Here is a 27864-nt window from a genome sequence, read left to right on the forward strand (position 1 = left end):
TTTCATTGAGACAAGAAAAAGTATAACTTATATCCTTAAAGCACTCTCCTTCATGATCACGGTCTGTTTCATGAGACCAAGTTTGACGTGAAGAGAAGGCTAGAGGATCTTCGTGATATCAACAAACTGACATATGAAATTTTTGTCTCCAGGCGTCAAGGTAAGCCTTGGAGGCCACTCTTTTTTGTTCCAGTGCTGATCTTTAGCCCTGCTGTCCCAGTAGCATAAGAAACATGGGTTTTCAGTGTAGCCACTTTGTTGCCCCAGAAAATAGTTCAACATTTTCAAATCTAGACAGATGAGCCAGCCATGGTCACGGTACTTCAACTTTTCGAGAACGGTTTTGATGTTCTGATACTCTTCTTTCATTGTTCATTACAATAGAAAGTCACACTAGTACCAGCATTGGGAGTTGCTCTTTTGCATGGCTATTTTTTATTCCAATGCATGAAATTTTAATAAAGACAACGCAAATTTGTTTGAATATAATATAGAATGCTTGTTTGCTAATTAAAGCTGGATTATTGCAGATAAAACAGTGTTTACTGCATCAGAATTCCTTGTTTTGAGAACAGAGGTGGGTCAAAATTTGATTTTTATTAAAATTAGGGATATTTCTTATCTTCAAAACGTGATGTGATAGAAAATATGATGCCATTTTCGGATTCAGCGCCCCAAAATCAGCCAATATCAGTTGCCAAAACCCAAACCTGAAAAAAAAATTCAAATTAGTAGACCAGTGTTATGTTCATCAGCTCTCTGCAAACAGTATATTAATGACAAAATATTGTTTAGGAGATTTTTTCACCAAGTTGCACCAATTCGACCTTCTGTATTGAGAATATCAGTACCATCAAGATCAAGATAGCGTAATGGTTAAGCGTCCGGCTTCTTGATCGGTAGGTCGTGGGTTCGATTCCCGGCCGGGTCAGACCAAAGACCTGATTAGTAACACTGGTATCCATGACTTCCCTGCTTGGCGCTCATGCATTACTGGGATAGCGTGGAGGGGTGGTGCATGACTTAGAAAGTCGTAAAGGCTATACCTGCACTTCCTTGTCCAGCGTGATATGCACATCATACACTCATGGTATGCATATGCGCAGATCGTGTGTATGTATATCATGAGTCGGTGTATATGCCGCAAAAACATGAAGGACAAAAATAAACTACGTCCTTTCCTTTCCTACCAGAACATAACAATTTATGGAAATTATGTTTTCAGGATGTTTGATTCGCTCGCCTTCAACAGTGGCAGGTGTATATGAGAATGCTGACACTGACAGTTTCGTTGCAACTTTGGATGTCGAAGGAAATATCTACAGTGAGATAAGACTGGAGTTGACTGGCGAAATGGCAACTTATTTCAGACTTGACGGAAAAGTTATTCTGGTCAATGATAGCACAGCACTTGATCGTGATAGTTCTGGACTTGCAGTTTCTGGGTCAGCTGTCACTACAATTCGAGGGCGATTATACTGTGTTGACATACTTTCAGATCCTGATAACTATGCTGTAAGTACTGATTTTTTTATTGAAAATTATCAATATTGCTTCCAGTATTCAGCTTTTGAGTAATCCAATTTGATCATAATATTTTTTTGATTATATATCCTGCAATTACCGGTACGCCCGCACGCTGATCACTAAATTGTTGTAGTTGGGTTATCAGCTCCATCTTAATGGATATCGAACTGTTGTGACTTATTCGTTATGGGACAGGACTTTGATACAATTCCATAGTTTTGACACATGTTATTCTATATACTATATTCGTAATTTGCTAGTAAGCAGCAGCTGCTCAATGCTCACCGAATATATCTCACGAACTATGGACTCATATCCCTTGTGTTGCATAGATTATATATAGATGATTTACCTATGTGAATTCCAGAATGCTAAAGACATCTATATCCAAATGGCATACACCAACAAGGAATATCCAAGGCTACTAAGTGACTCCAGTGTCATTCAAAACGAGGTAAAATCTAATCAATGTTGTCTTCGGGTATATGTTGGCCTTGCCCTATTTTACCTAAATAGCATAACTGCTTAATGCTTATCCAGTTTGTTAACACCAGTATTGTAACGTATCGTGATTATATGCTGATTATTACATTATTAGGGTTTTAGCAATTGAACATAATGAACTAACAATATTGGTTGCAAACTTATTTCAACAATCTGGGGACTTTCATACAGTCATAGAGCACTAAATCTGCATCTTGAAAAGGAATTTATATTTCTTGAGCATTAACAGTGGATGCCACGGGTCAATTTTGTGCCATGGTGAAAAAATTGTATTTTTATCGTGAGCCTTTGGAGTTCCTTTCTAGCAATCAGTCTTGATTTATTGTCTATAAATTATTTGATCCTCCCATATTGAATTGAATGACACGCTGGAATTATATATAGGCCTACACATATTGAAACTACATCATTAGCATATAACCGCAACTACTCCTTTTATTTCAGTTCACCATTCCAAATACTGTCATTGTTACTTTGACCGCTGATGATGGTGAAGACACCGGTTATGAGACTTTATTCACTGCAATTCAGCAAGATCCTTCGGGCTACTTGGACGTTACCAGCTCTGGTGACGTGATCTTGAAAAAGGAATTGGACTATGAAGATTTCACTAGCATCGTTGTGACATTGTAAGCAACTTTTTTGCATAACTGTAACAACACTACTATCTTAATTAAAAATAGTAGTCATGATTTCCTGCAACAGGAAAACCGTCACGATTTAGAAAAATTCATGCCTAAATATTTGGATTGCTTGCTGATACCTGATTCAGGCCCAAAGCAATTGTTCAACCTGCATTCGATAGCAGCAAGATTGACCTACTCTTTGTTGGTGTCGCAGTGTCGGTAACATACTTTGTAGTTTCCATCAACTTTGCTCTGTGATATGATATCAAACGTGAGGTAGTTGGAAAATAAATTTTTGTTTGAGGTTGGTCTTTACAAAATCAAAATTTTGTTTTTACTCGACAGCATTTCCCGTAAGGTTAATCTAATTTCATATCCTCCAACTGCACACTGGAATCGGATACAGGAATACAGTGCCTTATATAATATTCTACAATTTCACAGTGTTGCAGAATTTGGAATATGGGCTCAAAGAAAATAGCAGACACAGCAAGATCTTGTGCTCAATACGTCCATTTTGATATAATTACACCATGTAACAACATTTTGCAAAATTTTTAGTTGGCTAAAAAAAATTTTGTATCATGTTTTAGTTTTCCAATCTAATTACAAAAAGATCAAAATTTTTCTTGAAGTGTCCAAAATTTTGAAGAAATGTTAATTCCTCTCACTTTTTATTTTACTCATAATTGCTCCGTATTAATCACAATAATTCCTTATTGGAGGTAAGAAAACGCTAATGAAAAGGTTGATATGAACAAATATAGCTTACTCATGCTTCCAGATACAAATCAACACTTTACAAATCGTCAGAAATGGTTTTGTTTTCGTGACTTGCGTCTGTGAAATGAGAAATCTTCTCTTATTATGGACCAAAGACAACACCATGAAATAAAATTCTTTATATATTGTGTGTTGCTATTCCAAACCAATCACTAAAATCCAAAAATTTCTTTTGAAGTGTCCCTAGTCTTTGAGAAATGTCACTTTTTGTGATTTCTCGTTTTACTCAAAATTGCTCTGTAATAATACGCAAAATTACTTATTGGACGTACAAATCCACCAACAAAACGAAAGAATATGCACAAATAGTCGCTACCATAGATTATGAAAGGATTGAAACACTTCAGAAATTTTGCAACGTGGTTTTGTTTGCATGATTTGGGTCTATATACTGATAAATCTGCTGATATTATGGAATACCGTGAAAATCATTCATCCCCTTTTCTCGACGAAGGATATCGTTCCCAAGTTTCAACCTTGGAGTCACAATTTCCAAATGACATTGAATGCTGATCACCCCTTAGCCATCCATCCATGTTTAACTTGTTTCAAACTGATATACAGACCACAGATATATCAAAATCAGCCAGCAGGCAGATTGCATTTGTGATGTTGACATTAATGATGAGATTATACTCACTACATTCACAATCCGATCCTCAATCGGAACAAAATGAAAAGGATTTTGAGATTGCTTGCTGTAGCTAATACTGATTAACCGAGACCGAGAAGATGATTGTTGCTAACAACCAACTATTGTGAATTGAATGATGGATCAATGGGACAGCATGGTTGATAGAAATGTCAGTAAAGGAGCTTGAAAAACATGGTGCGGCCAGTTTAAAAAGCTTGAAATGGAATTTTTAATTGACACTTGCAGCAAATGAATGCCAGAAACATGTTTTACTAAGGAATACGGTATAGGGAATATCAAAAAATCGACTCAACCAAATTTTTGTTACATGGTTATACCGCAGAGCGAATGTTTGTTGTTGTTGTGTTGTGTAATCTGACTCCAGAAGGTTACGTTTACCATTCGTTGCGTGTTTCTTCCCGTTCGACGGACCGGCGTCCCACGCCGCAGGGTTCGTTGGCTGACGTACCACGAAGCCTGTCTAGTGCACACGTATTCGAAGATCACACGGACGAGTTTCTGTCTCCACAACTTGTAAATTTATTGAATCAACGTACGGCAACAGTATTTCCGACTAACACAAATTTAATTGAATGATGAATGTATACGTCGTATTACACGCATATATATCTTCATCGAAATGAAACTTGAAATCACACCCTTCTTGTTTGTTGTCAATCGCGCATTACATTCTCTCAGCCATCCCGCCCAGTAATTGGTATTTTCAGTGATGGGCTCTGGCAATTAGCACGGAGGTTGTTGCCATTAGCGAGATCCGTCTGCGCAATACAACAGCACGTGATCTCCTGCTGAGTTGGTTGTCATTTGTAAGCAAGTGAAATTAGATCATTGATTGCTGCGCGCAATCCTCGCTGGCCTGATTTATCGCCTCAATAATTGCTTCTACAACAGGCCAGATGCGTAAGATATCATCGCTGACCTAAACAGTTGCGTCTGCAACAGGCCTGGTTATGCTGGCCTGAACAATCGCATCTACAATAGGCCAGGTACGCACGGCATAATCTTTAGACTGAGCAATCGCATCTGCAGTCGGCCTGTGGCGCAAGATATATGTCATTAGCATGAACTATCGCATCTTGGGCCTCGCATGCTTTGGCTCTCATCTCTCCATCGTGTATAGACAATGCCGTTAAGTGTATAATAATTAGAGATGGTTATGTCATCATTGTTCAACAGTGACATCGCAAAACAGAGCGGCATCAAATCGCCGCAAGCAGACTTCAAGGTGCGCATTTTGCGCAATCAATAATACTGGTCAACACATGTTTTCAGGCAGACAAAGTAAGAGTATTTTTTGGGGTTCTGAAGGCCACTGATTCCAAATATGACCTTAGTTTTTTTTAAATTGGTTCATGTTTTGGAGATAACCTATGGGACTATTTTGACCAAAATCTCCCATTTTCGCTGTAATGGCTGGATGGAAAATTGGCTCAGTCATACTATAAAGTTTAGAAATGCAATCTACTTCTTATTTTTACACACAGAAGACTCTTTTAAATCAAAATACATCAACAGCATTATATTTAGGGGTATTAGATTTATTATAGGTATAGACTTTCACAGAAATCATGTACATAAATAAACTCGAGTCAAGTATCTACCTAGATACTAAAATAACGTGGCATTAATTCAATCAGTTTTACGTCGACCACCACCATTTGATATAATTATTTGGAATACATTTCACCATGTAACAAAAATATACTTGAGCCGATTTTCTGATAACTTCCCGTACCATGTTTTCCAAGCTTCATTATTGAATTTCCTGTTAAGTGTGACATCACATTGATCCATCATTCAAGTCATAATAATTGGTTGTTGGTATTAATCATCTTCTCAGTCACAGTTAGTCAGTATTGGCTACAGCAAGCAATCTCAAATTCCATCCTGATTTTGGATCTAGTATGTATAATCTCATTATTAATGTCAACATCACAAATGTAATCTGCCTGCTAGCTGTTTGTGCTATATCTGTGGTCTGTATATCAGTTTGAAACAAGTTGAGTACAAAATATAGATAGAAGTACAGTCAACATTTGGGCATATTCCTTCTTTTTGTTAGTGTGTTTGTACGTCCAATAAGGAATTATGCGAATTATTACAGGATAACTTTGAGTAAAATGAGAAAGCAGAAAAAGTGACATTTCTCATATACTATGGACACCTCCAAAGAAAATTTTGTATGTTAGTGATTGGTTTGGAATAGCAAAACACAACGAATAAAAATTTTTACTCAAGTAAAATTTTCCAAAATTATGGTACATCATGTTATTTGTGGTACATAGGATAAGAGAAGATTTCTCATTTCACAGATGCAAGTCACGGAAACCACTTCTGATGATTTTTAAGGTGTTTGCATTGTTACTTGATTCATGAGTAAGCTATATTTGTTCATATCATCCTTTTCACTAGCGTTTTCATACGCCCAATAAAGAAATATTGTGATTAATACGGAGCAATTGTGCGTAAAATCAAAAATTAGAGAAATTGACATTTGGGACAATTCAGGAAAAATTTTGGTGTTTTGGTGATGAATTTGGGATACTAAAACAGAATACGTAATAAAATGTGTGTTCCAACTTCTCCATATGCAGATACAAATTTTTCGGACCAACTGTTTGTAGTTGGGTGCTTTGTGATCATCTAAAAAGTTTTATTTACTAGATCTTAGGATAAATTCCATGCAGCGAACTCCTTCCTAATATGAAATTGGGATCTTTCATCCGTATTCAAATCTGAAATCTATCAAAGATACCAGATTTAAGCTTCTTGTTTGATAACGATGCTTTAGGTATACCCACTTTGTTGACTCAGCGGAAAATTATCCATTTACGGTACAAGTCAAAAGAAATGAGACGCATATGAGTATTGTAGATAGTTAAGCTTTTAAAGGACAAATTTTTTAGCTTTATACTTCTCTTTAATCTTGGTAGAATGACCAATTGACACAGAAGAATATGTATCTCCGTTGAGCAAAAGTACAATCTTTAGGCTTGACAAACTGCTTTTTTGACGCACAAATATTTCGCATCAGGTCATGTTAATATAAATAGAATGACTCAGAACGACATGGGGTTTCTTCATAGTCAATTATATATTTATGCACAATATAAATTAGAAAAAACTACGATTTCCTTCCTATCAAGTGAAATATTCAAGGGTAATTTTGGGCTTTTTTAGTGGTATAACTATCTACTGAACAAGAGCCAATTTGGCAAAAGTAATGTGATATTTGTAATCAACAACCTGGAAATCCCCAGAAGCGGCTCTCAGATGTTCTGCCAAAAATTAAATTTCATTTTGTTGACCAGTGTAATTGTTAATACAAAAACAACCATCTCTGGTAACCTATGATACGTGCAAGCTCGTCAACACAAGATAAAGCTTGTATAATCGTCTAAGGTGCATTGGAACACACTCCAGGGGTGTAACCAAGTCGCAAGGTTCCGAGTCACAAGTCAATATCACTTTTATAGTTTTGACTCGAGTCAAGTGCGAGTCCAAGTCAGATAGTAAGGGGTCGAGTCCAAGTCAATATGTTCACTGTTCAGTTTTCAGTTGAATCCAGTTCAACCCACTATTTTCAACTCTGCTCGAGTGATATAGAGTGGCTTGCAATCATAATATAGTAATTATCTTCAGTCTTAACAGTTTCTAGCCTAGTGTTACTGCAGTAATCTGCAGTGTATAGTAATCATCAGTAATTGATTAGACGCCACAAGTCATCATCATCATTGGTTTATTAGCAATTTTATCAGTTCAATACACCACAAAAATGCGATACAATGAAAGAAAGGAAGATGTCGAAGCGACTAGGTTGTCTATGGAATCTGACACCCACCTTGGCCTAGGCGATGTAAAGAGGAGGCATGCACACTGAATGAAGGTAAAGAAGATAGTATAGAAAAAGAATGCGACAAGAAATAGGGCGGCATGTCATGGGAAGCGAGATCGATAGGTCAGTCGTGGTCCGGTAATCTTGAGGATGGACTGTATTTATTTAGTAGTAATTGCTTGTATTTCGACTTGAATGTGGACATGCTCGTCGACTGTCGGATGGCCGGCGGGTTACTGTTCCATACAAGTGTTCTCTATATATGTTGATTGGGCGCAGCGTCTAGTTAATTCGGTTCAGTCGTTGGTACTATATGTTAGCTACGTTGAGTTGGTACGCTGTTAGTTGTATTTGTGTCCTATGTGGTCTCTAGTTACTGACATTTGTTTCTATTGTTTAGGCTTTGTCTTCATAACCGCAGGCGACCACTATTTTAAAACCCAATTTCTCGACCCTACCTTATTTGCTGTAATTGGGACATTCATTTGTTACGTAGTTCATTTGAATATATCATTTCAACCTTCATCAACGGATCGTTGTTTGTCAATATCGGTCGTGGGATTTGAGTTCAATTAAAAGTGGTTTCAATAACCCTCCTTACGGTATGAGTGGTTACAAATAGTGTAGTAACTTATCTTTGAAATCACAACGAAATGTCGATCTTGGCCGTCCTAGTCTCGAGTCATATGACTTGGTTTGAGTCATGTACAATGACTCAAGTACAAGTCGAGTCAATACAAAAATTGGCTCCAGTCGAGTCATGTTATGCATTTGAAAAAATGACTCAAGTCACAAAAAAAAAATTGCGACTCAAGTTACTGCAACCCTGATTCTCATACTGCGTGATGTAAGCATTCAAAATGTCGAATTGGTGCAACTTGGTGAAGAAATTGGTTGAGTCATTTTACGCATTTAGAAAAATGACTGGAGTCTAAGTCGAGTCACCAAAAAATCGTGACTCGAGTCATTACTACCATGAGTAAAACAATCGGTAACCTGGAGAAGTCGTAAGAGCCATACAAGCATTGTAAACGAATTTCAACTTTCGATTCAGAATTGTTGAAATTGTAGGTGTCTAGTAGTTTATAGTAGTGAGTAAGTTTAGAGTAAAGACTTAATTGATGGCTTGCACTTTCAGAACAAAATTCTTGTTGTATAGATAATACAATATATATAACATTCTCATTTTATGTCATGGTCGGCTATACTATTCCAATTTAAAATTCCCATGGTATTTCAAATTAGGGAAATAACTGACGAAGGATTTGATAGCACTGGTGCACCCCTCACCCGGACAATCGAAAGAGAATACATTGTCAACATTACGGATTATGATGATACCAATCCCATATTCACAACTTGTGATAGTGCGGATTGCATTCCTCCTGTGTACACGGCCAATGTTTCAGTGCAGACGGTATATTTTGATATTCTCAATATATCACATTCTAGCTTCAACAAACTGTATCTATGAAATTCAGACTGGACCGTTAACCGTGCAGCCTCAAGAAATAAGTGCTTTTGATGGTGATACTGCAATTGATGAAGAAATTACGTATTCACTCGTTGAAGGTAATTTGCACACTTACCTGTAAGAAGAATTTCATGAATATTGGTATGTTTGTGCAGGGTCTCCAGAATATGACACATATTTTGAAATTGATTCTTCCACTGGCATAGTACTTGTGAAAAAAGAGATAGATTCAGAAGGTGTATTCATTCTGGCTGTCTGTGCGCAGCAATCTAACGCCGCAAACAGATTTGCTATCGCATACCTTCAGGTGATTACCCACGTAGATGTGTTCTGTAGGGGTGAAGACGTTATCGTTTCATTAATTCCAGGTTGATGCTTATGTAAGTGACGAGTCAAAACCAGTGATTACAGTTACTGCGGGTGATATTGGAAATGTAGTTGCCATTGAAACTGGGGATGATATCATCTATGTACTAGATGAATCTACACTGACCCCTATCATACTTGATGTTTCAGATGGGGATGATGCCAATGTGAGTATGATTGTTTCATCCTTGATTTGAAACCTGACTCTCATTACATTTGTTTAAATTTATCAAAAAGCGATGGTGAAAACTCACACCAGTCGCTAGTGTTGCTCCAACTGTGCTGCATAAGTGAACGCACACTTGATGTTGCATATTTAAAAACTACTCGACTAAATTAGCGAAATCTGCTGATAAAGCATGACGGAAATATAACAACAGAAAATCAGAATAGCCAGCAGTTCAAAGTGCAACAGGTAGGTGCAAATTTGATAAGTTATGTTGTGCAGTAGTTGACGAAGTTTAGCACAATAAACAGCGGAAATCACTACTTCAACTACCTAAAAATACAGTAAATTAAAAATGTACCAATTATTTCTATTTCGAAGATTATTGAAATGTGAAATATTTTAAATTTTACACATTTATGGACAACGTATTTGTGCACTCCGCAGAATTAATACAGTACTGACAAGATATGTCAAGAGAAATACTGCAAGTACTACGGGGTCACTACTAACACATATATCATATAACTATTTCGCTTCGACGTATAAAAGATATAGACAAATATTTTCCCAATAGTTTGCCTCCTGTGGTTAATGACTTTTTCATTGCCTGCTAAAAATGCCCACTCCCATTACACAAGATCCTCGTCAAAGGGAAATATCTACTTACCCCAACCAGTATCAACCTAACTGAGAGATCTTTCGACTACCCAGGACCTATCATTTGGAGAGCATTACCACAACAAATCTGGGAATTACCATGTAATAGAAAGACCTACTCAATTACCTCTTGTCATATTAACACTGTTGCCGTACCTTGTGCAGTCATTGCTTGAATGATCATTTGCTACCATCATTTAAATTTTTTATCTTTTGTTTTCCTTTTCTAACTAACATTTCTTGCAGCCAGACTGTAGAAGTACAGAGAAAAGTGTACCTGTTTAATGTGGGTGTGATCAGACTAGTTGACCTTCAAGGTCGTATTGATCATTCTTATATGATACCGAATACTGTGCATGCATATTTTTTGTACCATCTTCATTGCCGTCTGTTGTTATGTTATTCGATTGGATGAAAATAGAGACTCTCTATCTCTCTCTCTCTCTCTCTCTGATTTAGGATTTCAAGTCAAATGATCAGATCGTCTCTAATTTGAATTGAAGATTAAGTAAGCATTCATCCATAACTTGAAAACTGTAACAACACTTTATGATTGTACTGTCATTCAGAATACTCTCAGCTATCACAGTAATAGATAAGCTGGAGATAAATATCTCAATTTCATTATCAAATTTTTGTGACGATCAAAAGCTCAACTTGAAACATGCAAAACCTATTTTATGTAGCTTACCTATGACAATGAATCTATTTTTTCGGATTTCTGACTCTTTCTACATATTTATTACGATTCCAGTTATGCAGCTCATGACGTGTGGGCATATGTTATTTTATGACAATCGTCTTGAACAGAGTGTGGCATAGGACGTCATTTTTGACATGAGAATGCTTGTACCAGAAAATAGCTCCTGTGATAGCCTGCCAGATACCATATAATCATTGATGTTCAATCCGAACATCCATTGTTTCAATTCCCACAATCATGAACAATGGGCGGTCATGAGCAAAATTTTATAGATCTCAGTTGGATGATCATGTAAAGGAAAAAAAGGACGTAGTTTATTTTTGTCCTTGATATTTTTGCGGCATATACACCGACTCGTTATATACATGCAAATGATCTGGGCATATATGATATGATATGGATGATCATGTCTACTTCCATTGTCAGTCATACAGTGTTCATTGTGTTTCTTGTTTCAGGCAAATCTTATATATGTGATAACTCCAGACTACTTTCAAGTCTCAAGAGTAGGGCAGGTGTATGCCTTCCGTGCAGATCTTTTTTCACCAACAAAAGCCTTGGTTAGTATTTTGCTAATAATCTATCACAAACAAGCAACAACAGTACATTTATATGTGATGCAGAAGTAATATCATAAATTTATATTTGAATACAAATAAAAGTAATAATTTCAAGACAGGTAAGTAAAATGAAAAGTAAATTTGGTTGAGACCAGTGGTTCTCAAAGTCGGCGATTAACCCCTCCATGGCAGGGGGTTAAGTCAGGTGCAAAAAGTGTCGGTAGATAGGGGGAAAATGTCAAGTGTTTAGCCTTTTATTTCCAGTAGTCTTGCGGAGTTGAATTTTAGGTCGATAAACGCAGATGCTACAAAACGATTCAATGAATTCCTATTGTAGAGCAAATATGCTCAACAATCCTGTTGATACAAGATATTTTTCTAAAAATCTAGAATTTCTAGAATCGATTACGATGCTTTGTAATACCATGGACAGAAATCAGAGTACATACGCCGATGGCGTATTGATTGAAACAATTTATTCGAGAAGCAACATTCCATTCTTTTCGTTCCCTTGAGTACACAAGAAGGCCGTCACAAAACTATTTTTCAGTTGATTGAATTTTAAAGACGAGATCACGACAAATGTTTATGCCATTGTCACAGTTATTGTGTCTTTTGGCTATTTGTTTGCTATGTGGATTTCCAGTTAACTTATATATCATTTATTTGCCTTATGTGACAGTTTTTTTCACTACCTAATTAATAATAAAATAACAAGTTCTTTCTATTTCATGTGGGCTTAGTTATTATTGCTGGCTGCTGGAAGATAGTCTACCTACACTATCAAATCATCCAGATGCTCAATTTAACACTGTTCTACAGAAAGAGGCCTATTGCCTCTTCATGTCTTGTCTAGTGTCTACTATCACAAGTAATTTTGAAGCCTGTTACAGATTCAATTGGAGATAACTGCTCTCAATATCGATGCCAGTACGAATTCACCAAATAGGATAAGTGAAGCAATTACGATGTCTGTGGTAACAGTTGAAAGTGAGCATTTCTTTCATTTTTAGCACTGTAATTCATTCAGACATGTAGTGTTCCGACGCGGCACTGATGTCAATGAGCGGCGCTTTGTCAGGTGTCGGATCCTGTCTGCTGTACACTAATTCTGGCTCGGACTAGTCAAACCGTTGCGTATCAATTCTCTTCTGTTGTCAAATACAAGCAGTCCAAATGAATATACGGAACAGCTTGTTCTAAATACGAAGATACGTAAAATGGTGAGATTCGCAAGATTGCTTGCTCGTCCGATAACAGTTGAATGGAGAAAGAAATAGCAGCAACAGAGATATATAAAGGTAAACGAAAACGGACGATGCAACAATTCAATCAACCAATCATTAAATCAAACAAAACAATTAAGAGTCGAGGAGAATAACGGAATGCAAAAATAGGACAGTAACTAGAAACATGACTCGTCAAAACATGTAGGGTGTGTAGAGGTATGCAACAAGATAGCAAGTAGCTTCGTTAAATAGTTGTAGCAATTCACGGTTGCATAGTAACTAATGCGGTTTTGAGGGATATCTTTTATCTGATCAATTTTAGTATTGTAGATGCATGGAATTATCAGCCTCGCATATGCTGTAGAATTCTGTCAGGATTGGAAATTTGGTCTCGATTCAGAGGAGATGTGTAGCTAGCTTACGCCAATGTCACCTGAGCTAAGCTCTCATTGATCTAGAACAGTGGTTCTCAACCTTTTTGTCTTCGCGGACCCCTTTAGAACCGTCATGGACCCCGCGGACCCCTTTAAGTTTTAGTTCACATTTAGCTCAATTCTCTTGCCAATTATAGGCTTGTGATAAACAGCGGCATAATGGCGTTTCCTGACAATAAAATCATACTATATGTAGAAATTGGCTGGAATTTTATTATTCTGAAGTGTATTCTACAGCTGCATTCCTTAAATTATGTGGTCATGTCTTGAAAATTCACGCATTTCGATGTTATATGAACGAGTGCCGAAAATCCATTTCCAAAATGGTAAAGGTGGAGGCGAATGTAACATTACCACCTGACTCTTCCGACGACACCTTCGTGTGTGATCGAAACATATTATTTGACACCCAAATTGGGAAACGGATTTCAATGAAGGTATCACGTCCATACTAGTCGGTTTTGTCTGCAGCTCATCTTCAAGATATTCTGGAATATAGTGGTTATAGGTGTGAAAGACCTGAGTTAATCACACACGATTCAGCAACTGCTGGAGAGACTTTATCAAGTGTCCTACCGCCGAAGCGGCTGGATACAAAAGAGCAAGTGAAAGCACGACGCAATTATAATACAACTGATATAAGGGACAGTATTATAGAGCAGGGCTGCCACATATGTATATCACAGAAAATGGATTCCATGACGTGGACTTGACCCCTTTTTTACGAAAAAATATTTTTCAGCAAACCTGAACAAAACATCTCTAAACTGCAATATGTTTTTATAAGTAGACTTATGCTATTGGCAAGTAAAGTTAGTTTGCATGGTCGGATAGTTCATCTCATATAGTGTCATTCTATTGATGTGAGTCCTGAAGCTTTAGTAGTTTGAAGCGAAACTGCCTCGTCATTTCCCTAATTTTAAAAAAAGTTACAAATTGGTAATAAGTCATTTTGCAAATTTAGAGGTCTCGCGGACCCCCGGTTAAGAACCATGGCGTGGATATTTCATTTCATACGACCATTCTGTTTATGTAAGTCCTGAAGGTTTAGCAGTTACGAAGCCAGACTGCCTCATGAACTTCGTAGCTTAAAAAGAAGGTATTCAATCATGTTGCAAACTTGGAGGCTTCGCGGACCCCCGGTTGAGAACCACTGATCTAGAATATGCATGTGATTTCAAGTCAGGGGGAGAAAAAGAATGATGTAAGGGTGTTGATTGTTGGTTGTTTTCGATTTTGGAACAGCTGTCATCCAAAATTCCTCAATTTTCAATGGCACCGGTGAAAATTCTTGATAAATTTCCCTTAATTCCGTGTATGTGTATTGTGAAACCATGTCATATCCAAAGATCAGGTTCTTTCAATCCTCAACAGTGATTACTCAGGCAACGGCGGAAGTTACAACTGTTCCAGATACTACCCAGCAGACGAGTAAGTCTTAAAATATTGATATTACTTCTTATTAATGTCTTGCATACCAACCCTAGTCAAATACATTCAAATTAATTGATCACAAGCTACCATTTTGTCATGTTCTCCAAGAGCGATGATATTGTAAAAGATCCACACATTACCTGAATATGCAATGTTTTTGTGGGTATTGCCGTGTCTGCCACCCGCAAAACCCTGCTAGTCAATCGCAAAACTCACCTATTCACCCGCAAAACCTACTTTGTCACTCGCAAAAACCTGCTATTCACCTGCAAATCCCGCTTTGTCAACCGCAAAACCCTGCTATTCACCCGCAAAGCCTGCTTTGTCACCTGCAAAACCCATTTTGTCACCCGCAAAACCCTGCGATTCAACCGCAAAACCCTGCTAGTTAACCACAAAACCCTGCTAGACACCCTGCGGGTTTTGTGGGTTCAGCGGGTTTTACAGTGTCCCTTCCATTGGTGATGATAAAATGATTGTAAATCTGAGTTTTACAGTCTAAATAATCATTTGAAAGTTCTCTGGCTTTTAGTAGCTCTATATTGCCGTTATTTTGTTTATTAGCATACTCTTTTGAACAAAAAAAGCAGCTATTAAACGTATTTCGTGCTTATCCGTGGATAATCCAACCTGTATTCATAAAATTCCGGCATGCCAGTGACTACAGTGCAGTCAACGACAGAGCCAACTACTTATGAAACCACAAGTAAATATCTTTTGTCTGAAATGTCCATACCGTATGATACTTGCACTTTTCCATATTCCATACCCGCATTTCGTTCCATACCATACAATAGGCCACCATACCCTGCAAAATAGTGTGTATGATGAATCACCAATGTTGGGATCAAGTCACTACCTTCGAGTCACAAGTCATCTCGAGTCATTGCACAATTTGACTCGAGTCAAGTCAATTCAATTTATTCGAAGGTGAATCGAGTCAAGTCAAGTCACTCGTTTGAGGTGACTTGAGTCAAGTCGCAATTCAAGTCAAATTGAATTTCCGAATTATGACTGACGATTCAAAGTCATTACATTTTGCTAGCTATGTGTTTATCTTGAATTAAATAACGAAGATAAAGTAAAATATTCATGCAAAACGGCGTTGTATCGCACAGGTAGAATAAAATACTTGAGTAACTGCAAATAGCTAGGCCTACATGCTACAGTCTGTTATTATCAGCCGAAATAGAGGATCGAATACGAAGCCTAGAGAAGTTAAAACAAAATGATATGGTACAATACACTGCCCATCTACAAATCTGTGAGTATATAAATGCATAAACTTTATTAGCTCGATTTAAATTATGGAAGACGGCTGGTAAAGGTTAGCACTGCGCAATACAAGCACTGAGCCGCCTAGAAATAGAGACGTTGTTAAACTACTACGACAACGTAAGCTGTGATCATTTCGTTTGTGGTCAATTTATTTGCGATGCAACAATGTAGGATCAGTGAATGACTGGTTGCTCTCACAAGTGACACCGGTATACCGCTAACAATCAGACATGCCACTCCGTTTTTTTTTCGCCCAGATCTGGGTTTTCATAGCATCACCTAGGTTTCTGGGTTTTTGTCATTGAAATCTGTTTTTGTTTCAGCATCACGCTATCAGCTTAATTTTACACTCGGAAATTAATTATTAGATAAGTCAAATCATAATGTCTTGAAATGCAGATATTCAGTCAACCATTGTCAATGGATTTTGCTGTTATTGTAACGCCAGACGCTTGATAGACTGTTTCATTACTAAAATGAGGGGCCCTGTGATGCAATGGAGCTTCATTGAATACTGACTGCCAGGTTATCGAAAGTTAGTTCAGCGGCTAACTCATTAGAACCGTAATCTTACGATTCAAAACGATTAAACTTTAATGTTTTAATCAGTTGGATATCAGCACATTTGAATATACCCTAAAAGTCATGATTGGCAGCTTATTTTTCGACTAAACATGCCTGCCTGCAGGATTAATTGACCGAAAGCCAGTTTCAATTTGTTCAGTTTACTGAAAATACCCAATCACACCCGGAGATCAGGAATGAAATTTGAGTATAGGCACGCACCTATTGTTTCATAGCAATGCGTAGAGAGTCAAACATGGCAAAATTTATTGTATGAACTGTAGTAATTAAATATCAAGGGCTAAAACTTATGTTTATGACTGTAATTAATGACTGGCAGTTTTCACTTTCACAGCTATTGCATAAAAATTTGATTGAATCATAGGATCTGGGTTTTTCTGGGTTCATTTAGCGGCTACATCTGGGTTTTTCCGAAATATCTCCTGCGAACAATCTGAACATACACAAGATACGATGATTCAATCGGCATCGTTTACTTGATGACTTGAAATTGACTCGCAGATTTTGCTCCGAGTCACGAGTCTATCCACATTTCTGAAGCGCGCCCGAACTGCCTAATAATACCCTATACTTCACGCTGCTGCTCCCGACCACTTCACGCTACCAAACGGAGACATACTCACTCGCATCCAACTTCCACCTCAACACGCAGTCTCCAGCCATACCACGCACAACTTAATTTACAAACGGCTAACACAGAACATTCTGGAAACTTCGGGTTTCCACACCAGACTCTTATTACATTTTTTATAATTGTTTAAACTTATCAACAAGCGATGGTCAAAAGTCACCGCAGTCGATGGTGTCGCTCCAATTGTGCTGCATATGTGAACTAACACATGGCCGGAAGCCAAAAAGGAAGTCAAACCACGATGCAATGATACCACAACTGACAGAAGGAGCAGTATAGAGCACGGCTGCTACATTTGTGCACTCCACAGAAGTAATACATTGCTGACAAGATGTGTCAAAAGAAGTAGGCCTTCTACAAGGGCACCACTAATACTTATGAGAAATAGGATTTCAAGTCAAAAGACTCGCAGCTCATGTGCGATTTATTTCCTGCGTTTGCAACATTTCTTATAAGTAGGGCGATTTTTTTTTTACATGTCAAAAAAAGTCAAAATAAGGTCAAAATTTTAGCGTTAGGTCAAAAAATGTCAAAATTTACAAAATTTTTCGCAACCTGCATTTTATTTGTATCATAGATTTTGCGCAATTGGTGAACTTATCGTTTGACATTTTACAGTTTGTAGCCTACTTTATAGGCCTACCGTGGCAGACGGCGCATTGTCTGCTCATTGTGAATCATAAACAGTCAAATGAAACAAATAGGTTGACACGATGTTATGCTCAACGTACAGCAATAATCTAAGTGAAGCAAGACTGCGTGGGCACTGTATGGTTCTTACACAAATTGAGATGTACACCATTGTCAGAATGAAGCAACAAGGAGTGTCACCAGCAGTGTACGCACGCACAACTTCAGTGTTGTAAGCCAATAGCTGCTACAGTTGAACGTTCTTTCTCCATTCTTCTTGCTGTTGTTGTTTGTATATTCATGGTGTTTGTCGACTACAATGGTCATTTACACCAGGCCGATATTCCTTATTTTCGATTCCGTATCTACCGACTTGTAGCACGGCCCACTTGTATGCTTTTTGTAAGTCACCGCTTACGCGGATGAGATGGCGAGGAGGATCCTAGATAAACCTTCAACACTTGGGTAGGAATTCTGGAGTCGACCTCGGTCGGACTAGAACCTAAAACCCATTGGTGTTGTGGCTGTGGATTATCCCACTACGCTATCTCGCCTTCGCCACATCTTCATCCTTGGCATGCTACTTAGTAAAGACAGACACTTTTTACCCGAGAATCAGGGATATCTAGAACTAGATCTAGAACTAGATATCCCTGCCGAGAATGCAGGAAAGTATATTTCGTTTTACTACAACAAATTTTAATTATTTTCATCATAGTGCATCATGTAATGGAATTCATCATAGGGCCAAATTTTGTTAAAATAATATTTCGTCATTTGTCATTCGTCAATTTGTCAGTTTTTGAATCAAACAAGTTTTTCAGGGAAAACTACTTCGTGAGGACAGACCATTCTAACCAGAAATGAGGATAAGTAGTAAAATTCCAACATTTTTTGGGAAAACACCTAATTTACATACGTTAGGTCAAAATTTGGTCAAAATTTAGTTTTTTAAGGTCAAAAAATGTCAAAATTTAGATTTTTTAGGTCAAAATCTTTCGTTTTTTAGGTAAAAAAAAAATCGCCCTACTTATAAGTCATTTAGGTGACTCAAAATTTGTTCCTAGATGTCGGAAAGCAATGGTCATCAGGCAATTGAAACCAAAATAATTGAATACATTGATATTCACTTTTCTTAACCTATTACTGAATTTGAATGAGTGAAAATTCTAGTAATTTTTACTTTGAAGGTATATCTAGAGTTGAATATTCTGACCCGTGCCTATGTTTCAGCAGATTTTCGTTCAACAACTGAATACATTGGGTATGAATATACGAATCAAGTCTTAACAGGTAGGATTTTGTATTGTGTATGATACAAATATTGCACAATGACGTACTACTGATTTATCTTGCCGACTAGCTGACTGCTAGTCACTTCATGTTCAGCAAGATCCATTGTTGTCCATCTTAGTTTATTTATCTCATGTTTTTCATATGCAACGCAACGTTCGCAAATTTGTGTTAAAATGCCTTCTGTCAGCTTACTTTATCTGATGACAATCACAATCATCTATTTCTCCAGCAGAATCGACCAACTCTCCTGTCACTACACATCATGGAACAACAAGTGAGTAAATTGACAAGGACATGGAAGGAATAACAAAGAATTGAATTTTTTTTCATTTTTTTCTGGAATGTGACCAGCGATTTTTTGAATTTACTTAGTTATTGTATTGTCTGGGAATGTCATTATCGCAGAGGGCTTATAATACAGCCTTATCGGCATTTTTCGTCTGAACCAAACAGTAATGTAATTGACATGGAAATTCCATTGGCATAAACTGTCTATATAGGCATCAACCTGTTGTGCATCTTTGTACTACAAATGAAACGGAACCATAAATCTGTTGGTGACTCTGAATTACACTCATCGTTTTCCATGATGCGCGATATTCAGTATCGTGACATAGTTCATTCTCATGATATTTTGAGTAATATTTACGTAGCCCAAATCTTACTTGCACTGAACAACTTTTAAAAAGTCTGGTAAGAGTTGTAACGTAGATGTTGCACTGTTGCCTATGATCCTATTGCAAATAATTCATACCTACATTTGACAACTACTGTTGGTTATTACTGGATCACACTTTTATGTAAAATGTAAAATCTTGGTAAAGAGAGTAGGAATTTGTAGCTTTTCTGAAACAGCAACACCAACTTCTGAAGCTATTGCCTCCATTACAGCAGGTTAATACTTTTCTCTATTTTTTTATATTATGGGCATGGAGTCGTAAGAATAATAGAAGTGCCTTCTGCTACTATTTTCTTGAGTGTATTGTGATTTGAGATTGTCAATTGTGATGTCAGAATTGTTCCCAATCTCTGTTGCCCTTGGAGATTAATTAGTCGTCTTTTTCTCCGTATTCTTGAACCTAGAATACGGAACATCCTACCACAATAGTAAAAAGTACAATAATTGGATTCGATTTTTGTAGGGCCACTACCCTTAACCCACTCTCTTTACATAGCAGCTCATGCTCCTCAGAAAGCATCATGAAGTATCCTGAGAGGTCAATATACTTCCGCTGAGTTCACCTAATATGATATGTTAGAAGTTTTGATATTCAAAGTAATGAAAATGTAAGACCGAGCCAAATTTGCAACTGACAGCATTTTGCATGTATTTCCTACCATTGCGGAATCAGTTTTTAGGATTTTAATGGTGTTTGTTACTCATCTGTAGCTAATTCATCTGTCTGTTTTTTTCCTACAGCAAGGTTCATGTATACCAATCCTGTTGTTCCACGGTCAACACTTGTAGCAGTGGCATCGGTACTTTCCAGTTTACTGTTGATTGCTATATGTATCACGACTTATCTTTTGTTCAAATCAAGATTCAAGAAGCAGCAGTATACTGAATCTGATATCAAGGTTAGCAATTGAGCAGCAATTATTCTTTTCGTGACATCAAGTCAAATGAGAGATTTGCTCCGGTCATTGTTAGATGTATGGTATTTCATTACCAGTTTGTGCTTATAATATATTTTGATCAATTTTTTGACTACATTTGCGTACGTTTGTATTGCACGATACCCAGACTTGGACATTCTACCTACAATAGCTAAGATTTTGTATGTGCGTCACAGCTTACAATAGCCAGATCACCCCAAGAGTATTTCTGTTAAATTTCAGATTCAATCCATTGAGAACACCTATCAAGATATTGACTGCTTGGAGGTAGAGTTCCCAGAAGAAGATACAGGTATGCTTGGAAGTGTACTGACAGTATTTTTGCCGACTTCATATTTGTTAGTTTACAAAATACCTTTACTGGTTTACTTGAAGCTGTCTATCGACTCACAACACTACTGATCTTTGAACCTTATAAATGACGGCTTTCGGCTTACCTATACTGTAGCACTACAGCAATTTTAATCTTGTTACCTGGGTCAATTTCCAGCGTTATTGTGTGGTCAGTGGTCATGGACATAGTCATCAGTAGCCATCACCGCTGTTTGAAGTTTCAAACTTTGCTAAGACCACCATTATGAAGCCTTGGTTAACATTTGATGTCTATTTGTTATTGCAAATATATGGCCTAAGAAGTGATCTCACCCACCCATATCTGTTGTGGTTGCTGTTGTTACTGTGGCACATACAATTCCATTCTAGCGCCTCGAAAAGAAGGTGTTGCAAATCACACATGGAAAGATGGGAGAAAGCGTAAGGATGTTATCCTTGAAACAGAGGTTTAGAGTAGAATAGATTGAGTAGAAGAAGAGTTCGCAGTACCGTCTTGGATTCAAATGACACCGAATGGATATCTGAATGGCATGTTGTACATATTATCTACAGTTTATCAATGAACTATGCTCGAATTTTGAGGCATCATGATTTGTAACAATTGAAAATATTCTGGATAAATTCTCTTCGACAAGTTCATCGAAGTGCCGCACACGAAGAGCAACGATGACCCTGACAATTTCCAACATGCTTATTGTGACTTACAATATTTTACGACTTCATATACTCTTCATCTATAACTGATATTTAGTTTTGTTTTTATTTATGCAATGATTTATTCGCAAGATAACTTGACCAATATCTAAACCTTCTTTTTCATAAATCAATTTGTGTTATGTATTTTCATTTCAGCAGGACACTTTACCTTGACACTTTCAATCCTTTTCTAACAGTTGATACTGGTAAAATAAGTGTTGGAATGACCAGAGTCATCACTTGACTCGAGTCAGACGCGAGTGAACTTTTTTGTATGACTTGACTTGACTCGGCGTTTCAGAAATGTAGATTGACTCGTGAGCGTGACTCCGAGAAAAATTTACGAGTCAATTTCAAGTCATCAAATAAACGGTGCCCATTAATTCACTGTATCTTGTTTATGTTTGGATTGTTCCCGACACGACGATGTGACTTGCGAAAGCGACCACAGTCATTCACGGATTGCACCTTTCACTGATCCCCCATTGTCTATCACAAATAAATTGACTGAAAACGATTGATCACAGCTTGCCTTAATGTACTACTAGTGGTAGATTATTCTGATAGCAATGTATCTCTATTTCTTAAACGACTCAAAACCAACCCTCTTGTATGATTTATATCGAACCATATCAATTTGTTTCAACTTCTCGAGGTTTATTATTCGATCCTCTATTTCGGCTCACGCATTTTATTAGCAGTTCTACGTGTGCGTTGGCGATACAGCGCCTTGTATGTATATTTCGCTTTATATTCGGTATTAATTCAAAATAAATGGTCAATCAATCTGTCTTTCACACTGCTAGCAAAATGTAATGACTTTGAATCATTACTCATACTTCGAAAATTTAATATGACTTGGGGATTGTGACTTGACTTGACTCGAGTCACCTTCGAAAATCGATTGACTTGACTTAAGTCAAAATGTGGAATGACTTGTGACTCGAAGATAGTGACTTGATCCCAACACTGGTTAAGGGCAATGATCTATATGTATTATGTTTCATAATTATATGATATTGAGTCGACATTTAACATAGTAATGCCGAGATAAATAATTTTTGACTAGGGTACGATTTACCACTTTCGCATGGAATGTTATGAGGTGGTCAGTAATTAAGTACCTCCACGTTTTCCGAATGCTACAGCTTTTCTACCTGCAATACTTACTGAAATAAATCTAACTTACCACTGCTTGTATTTCTACTTCGTTATATATTGTGACTTTTTACCTACTTGTCTCTGTATTTAGAGATTGTAAAGTAGAAGCACCAGTATCATGTTCTACCAATTAGAGAGAGCTAGAGATGGAGAAATTCAGATTCTGTTTTCATGCATAATATGTTCTCACCGGGACATTCCGTCTCATCCACGTGATCACCAACGCAATGGATGAATTTGGCTATAGATATTGTATCCTTGATTGGTGGATAATCCGAGAATTATCAACGAAAAACTTAACTAACTCCACTTCTACTGGTTGGAATTGAGTCAAATTCGTTTTGCATCGTCTTTGAAGACAGCTCAACAATTTCGTGGGGTTGACAGAAAAATTGGAAAAATCATTTTCCTAATTTTCCCAAATAAATTAAAATTTTTAATTGGATCTGCAGAGTCTCATAGCCTACTTGCTAGAATTGAACCAAATTTGGTGTGCAGCGTTTTTAGGGTAACCTGACAGTTTAATCAGTGAATGGTTGGAATCCGGGAAAAAAGTTATTTTTGAACAGCCCTAATACAATGTTCGATATCATATAGAAATGATTGATACGACCTTGAGAATCAACTCTGATCACACTAGCATCAAACAGTTAGACTGGGATATTGCACACCGTAAGGAAATGACAATTTATAGTCATGTGCGTCTCTTCGAGTTTGGTTTGGTACGTGTGAGTACTGAGTATAGATAACTAACCTACGGATAGATACGCAACACCCGTCGTCACGCTTGCTTGTCCGGGGGGAATTACTGCTCAGCAATCTGAACGAAACATAATTGCTAATCCCATAGCTGACGACCCGCGTGCTTAAATTCATTAAAGTTGATCTTATTTGGAAGCTGCTGTCGCACTGATTCCAAAAATATATATTAAAATATAACCGTGTTAGTTATCTATAGTGTAAGCGACCCCAGCATCTTTAGAGAGAGAGAAAGAGTCTTTTATATTAATCCAATCAAAATACATGACAAACAGACGGCGATGATGGCGGTACAGAAAATACGCATACGCAGTGTTCGGCATCATATAGACATGATCGATACGACCTTGAGGGGGAACCAGGGCCGTAACAGCACTTCGTCACCCCCCCCCCCCCCAAAACGTTGGTTTTGGGCCCCCCACATGATGATAAAACTAACTTCTGGGGGGCTTCGCCCCCCAGACCCCCCATCACGCTTTCCGCTGTTTTCCCCTATACCTGTCGTCTGTATTGGGACTTTTACTGAGGCAGCCTTTCTCGCCTAGACGCGCGAAGCGCCAAAAATATCTATAATTCATGATTGAATCGGTCAATATGATCGGGAATTGCATATGTATTGCTATCACTGCTCACTGCTCACGTAATCAGATTTACAGAAGAGGTGTGTTTAAAAACGTAGGACCCTTCAATAGTAATTAAACACCTTAGGGCGTATACCCGTTGGCAGGAACGAAACAGCACTTCGTCAGCCCCCCCCCCCCCAAAGAAAACTTGCTGCTTGGGCTACCATAGGGTGATAAACCTACCACCAATCACGTTGTTCGCTTTTGCCGCCAAATTAGTCGCACTGTTCAGTGAGCCAGTGCGAAGCGCGAAAACTTTCGATAATTCATGATAAAATCGGTCAATAAAATAGGTAATTGCATATTTATTCCTATCAATCTCTTCTCCTCTCTGCTCACGTAATCAGATTTACCGGTAGAGTTGAGTGAGGTGTCGTGGACACCGTAGGGCCCTTTGGTATAACTCCGTAACATGATGTTATTTAGTGACCTTCTGTCTGCTATATCAAAATATATAGAATCGCCCAAACGTAGGCTACTAAACTAAAAGACGCACACGATTTCAAATTGGTATTTCTTCTCTGGCATATAATTTTTCCCTGCGGGATGGTATTTGTCTTGTGAGGTTCAGATTGCCAAGTCAGGAACATTCGGCGCCAGGCATTTAGGCACCTATGGACAATTAAACCCATATGTATTTTGTACATATAACGAAGTTTTCGGTCAGTATAAAGGGCGGTCCTTTTCGGCCAAGGTTTTCTCGCTGCCGATCGTTCTGCATGGCTCAATTCTTGGAGTCGCATGTTAAAAGGCCTAAAACTTTATATTTGCTAAATCGAGGCGCGGTAAGAGCCAATGCCAACATGCCCATTTCTATAAATCTTGCGTTTTTTTTCTGGGGGAAGCGTACCCAAAAATCAAGACATTTGGCAGCTTTAAATCACGCGCGGCGCGAAAAACTTTTGAAAAAATTGCATAAATTAAAAAAATAACTCTATAATTAATGCTAATTTATGAAATTATTTTGGGCCCCCTTCGAGCTCGGCCCCCCCCAATTGGGGGGTTTGGGGTGCGGCAGTTACGGTCCTGGGGGGAACTAGTCTAATAACACCAGCATCAAACAGTTACACTTGTCTCTACACAGTCTGGCGACATTCTTTACCAGAGGTCACGAAATAACTAGTGCTGAAGACCAAGGTTGGTATGATTATAACAATGTTCACAATGTAAGGCCATTCTCTATGTTCAAAATAAGGTCAATATGTTCACAATCAGGTTAGTCCCTACTATGTTCACAATAAAAGGTCAGTCCACGATCAAGGGTTGGAGCAGCGGTGTCAAACATACGGCCCGCCAAGCCATGTATCAGTTCCATTGCGGTCAATGTCCCTCAAATTTCAAGGACTACTTCACCTCGGAGACAAAAGCGCACAAGTAGGCCTACAGCACACGCGCGTCAACGAGAACAACTACCATAGGCCTATGATCAGGTCTGAATACAAGAAAACGCATTGCTCTATCAAGTATGCCGGACCCCAATTGTGGAACAGCATCTCGCCGGCTATCCGACAGTCGTCGAGCATGTCCGCATTCAAGTCGAAATACAAGCAATTTCTTCTCAATACTAGCCAGTCTTCAGGATTACCGGACCACGACCTAACATCGACCTCGCCCTCCGCCACCCCATTTTGTCGCTTGCGTCTTATAGTCTCTGCATTACTTTTCATTCAGTGTACATGCCTCTTATTTACTTTGCCTAGGCTAAGGTGGGTGTCTGATCTTAATGGCTACTCCAAGTTGTTTCGACACCTTCCTATCTTTTCATTGTATCGCAGTTTTGTGATGTTTTGAAACGATGAAAATATTAATAAACCTGATTGATTGATTGATTTCATCCGACCCGCGGATCAATTCTGAGTTGACTGATGGATATTTGCATTATCCATCACATTTGTAACAAATGTTGACGTCTTTTGTAGGAATTTCTTCCGTTAAATAATCCCCCAATACAGCAAATGTGGAGCATGTCGGTAGGCCATATTATTGCCACTCGACTGTTGTGTTGTGGTTTCATTCTAGTTACCACTGGGAAATAGTCGGTGACTTTATCACTGTTTCTAGTTTTGTGGTATTCATGGTGTTTGTCGACTACTATGGTCTGGTCAATTACCAGGCCGATATTCTTCATTTTTATCCGTAACCATAATCAAAAGCGCACAACTACAACACACGCCCGACGCCCGTCCACGTCGTCCAAATATCATATGATCGACCAAAAAGATCATAGCTCCATCAAATAAATATGCCGGACCTGATGTGTGGAACAATATCCCACCGGCTATCCGACAGTCGACGAGCATGTCCACATTCAAGTCGAAATACAAGCAATTACTACTAAATGAATACTAGTCCATCCTCAAGATTACCGGACCACGACTGACCTATCGATCTTGCCTTCCATGACATGCCACCCCATTTTTGTCGCTTGCTTCTTTTTTATACTATCTTCTTTACTTTTCATTCAGTGTGCATGCCTCCTCTTTACATCGCCTAGGCCAAGGTGGATGTCCGATTTCATAGACTACTCCAAGTCGCTTCGACACCTTCCTATCTTTCATTGTATCGCATTTCTGTGGTGTATTGAACTGATAAAATTGCTAATAAACCAATGATGATGATGATGAACTGCCGACTTATAGCACGGTCCACATCTAGGCTTCTGAGACACCGCTTACGTGGCGAGGAGGATCCTAGATAAACCTCAAGCACTTGAGTATAGGAATTCTGCTGTCGACTTCGGTCGGACTCGAACCGACAACCCACTGGTGTTGCAGCCGCGGATTATACCACTGCGCTATATCGCCACACGTCATCAGTCGATTTCAAGAAGGCATTGGTTCTACACTACACTTACAGTTTTACGGGAATATGAACAAAATACGTAGGCCTAATTATTCACAGAAGCGAAAACGCCAATGTGGGAGTGTGAGACCGTTACAAGCAGTTTACATGTAGCATATAGTGGTTACAGAAAAATACAATGTATATATCCGCAGTTGCACTGTCGTGTCACTCCTTACTCAAAAGGTGCCCGCGGTCTCCAGACCAACCCGAATCGCCATTGCTCGCGAATAAAGGCATTGCTACTCGCTAGAATAGAACCTCCATGATCCGTGGTGCAATGCATCTATTATATCAGGGGTGGGCAATTATTTTACCCGGCGGGCCAAATGAGAAGCAAATAACATTTTGGCGGGCCGCTACGAAAGTTAACCTTTTCGGCACCTACGTTGACAAATTGCCAACATGGCATTTCCTTGTGCTTTTCAACGCAAAGACGCTAGTCTTATCGTGTATTC

The 27864-nt window shown here is 38.2% G+C and overlaps 2 protein-coding genes and 1 long non-coding RNA gene across 6 annotated transcripts in view; all 3 read left to right on the forward strand.

Moving 5' to 3' along the window:
* The window catches only part of LOC145454088 (uncharacterized), a 28689-nt gene extending 2295 nt beyond the window's left edge, over window positions 1-26394 (forward strand). Inside the window, exon 2 of the long non-coding RNA XR_013920036.1 lies at window positions 25984-26394. This is a non-coding gene — a long non-coding RNA (uncharacterized LOC145454088). The remainder of the gene's footprint in view (window positions 1-25983) is intronic.
* LOC145454077 (uncharacterized) overlaps window positions 1-27864 on the forward strand; it is an 80887-nt gene that overhangs the window by 7919 nt on the left and 45104 nt on the right. The gene's annotated exons all lie outside the window — the stretch shown is intronic.
* On the forward strand, window positions 1235-22412 carry LOC145454083 (protocadherin-15-like). Of its 4 annotated transcripts, none has more exons than XM_080332105.1 (15): window positions 1235-1515; window positions 1895-1981; window positions 2476-2660; window positions 9176-9347; window positions 9412-9502; window positions 9560-9711; window positions 9773-9937; window positions 11758-11859; window positions 12753-12849; window positions 14897-14953; window positions 19314-19373; window positions 19609-19650; window positions 20797-20954; window positions 21216-21285; window positions 21696-22412. In XM_080332105.1, the coding sequence occupies exons 1-15, from the start codon at window positions 1354-1356 to the stop codon at window positions 21776-21778; spliced, it is 1683 nt and encodes a 560-aa protein (XP_080188231.1). In that variant the 5' UTR covers window positions 1235-1353; the 3' UTR covers window positions 21779-22412. The 4 variants fall into 4 exon arrangements, with proteins under 4 accessions (XP_080188231.1, XP_080188232.1, XP_080188233.1 ...); XM_080332106.1 differs by having other exon boundaries at window positions 19317-19373; XM_080332107.1 differs by lacking the exon at window positions 14897-14953 and having other exon boundaries at window positions 1236-1515.

The sequence above is a fragment of the Botryllus schlosseri genome, chromosome 13 (genome assembly GCF_051294905.1).
Source record: "Botryllus schlosseri isolate E-star chromosome 13, Bs_hap1, whole genome shotgun sequence".
NCBI lineage: Eukaryota > Metazoa > Chordata > Ascidiacea > Stolidobranchia > Styelidae > Botryllus > Botryllus schlosseri.

What these genes read in the sequence shown, in the direction of transcription:
- LOC145454083 (XM_080332105.1), top strand. Translation starts at nt 1,354, where the DNA reads ATGGCAACTTATTTCAGACTTGACGGAAAAGTTATTCTGGTCAATGAT. An exon ending in TACGTATTCACTCGTTGAAG is followed by an intron (nt 9,503 to 9,559) that starts GTAATTTGCACA and finishes ATGTTTGTGCAG; the next exon opens with GGTCTCCAGAATATGACACA. An exon ending in AGATACTACCCAGCAGACGA is followed by an intron (nt 14,954 to 19,313) that starts GTAAGTCTTAAA and finishes CCTATGTTTCAG; the next exon opens with CAGATTTTCGTTCAACAACT.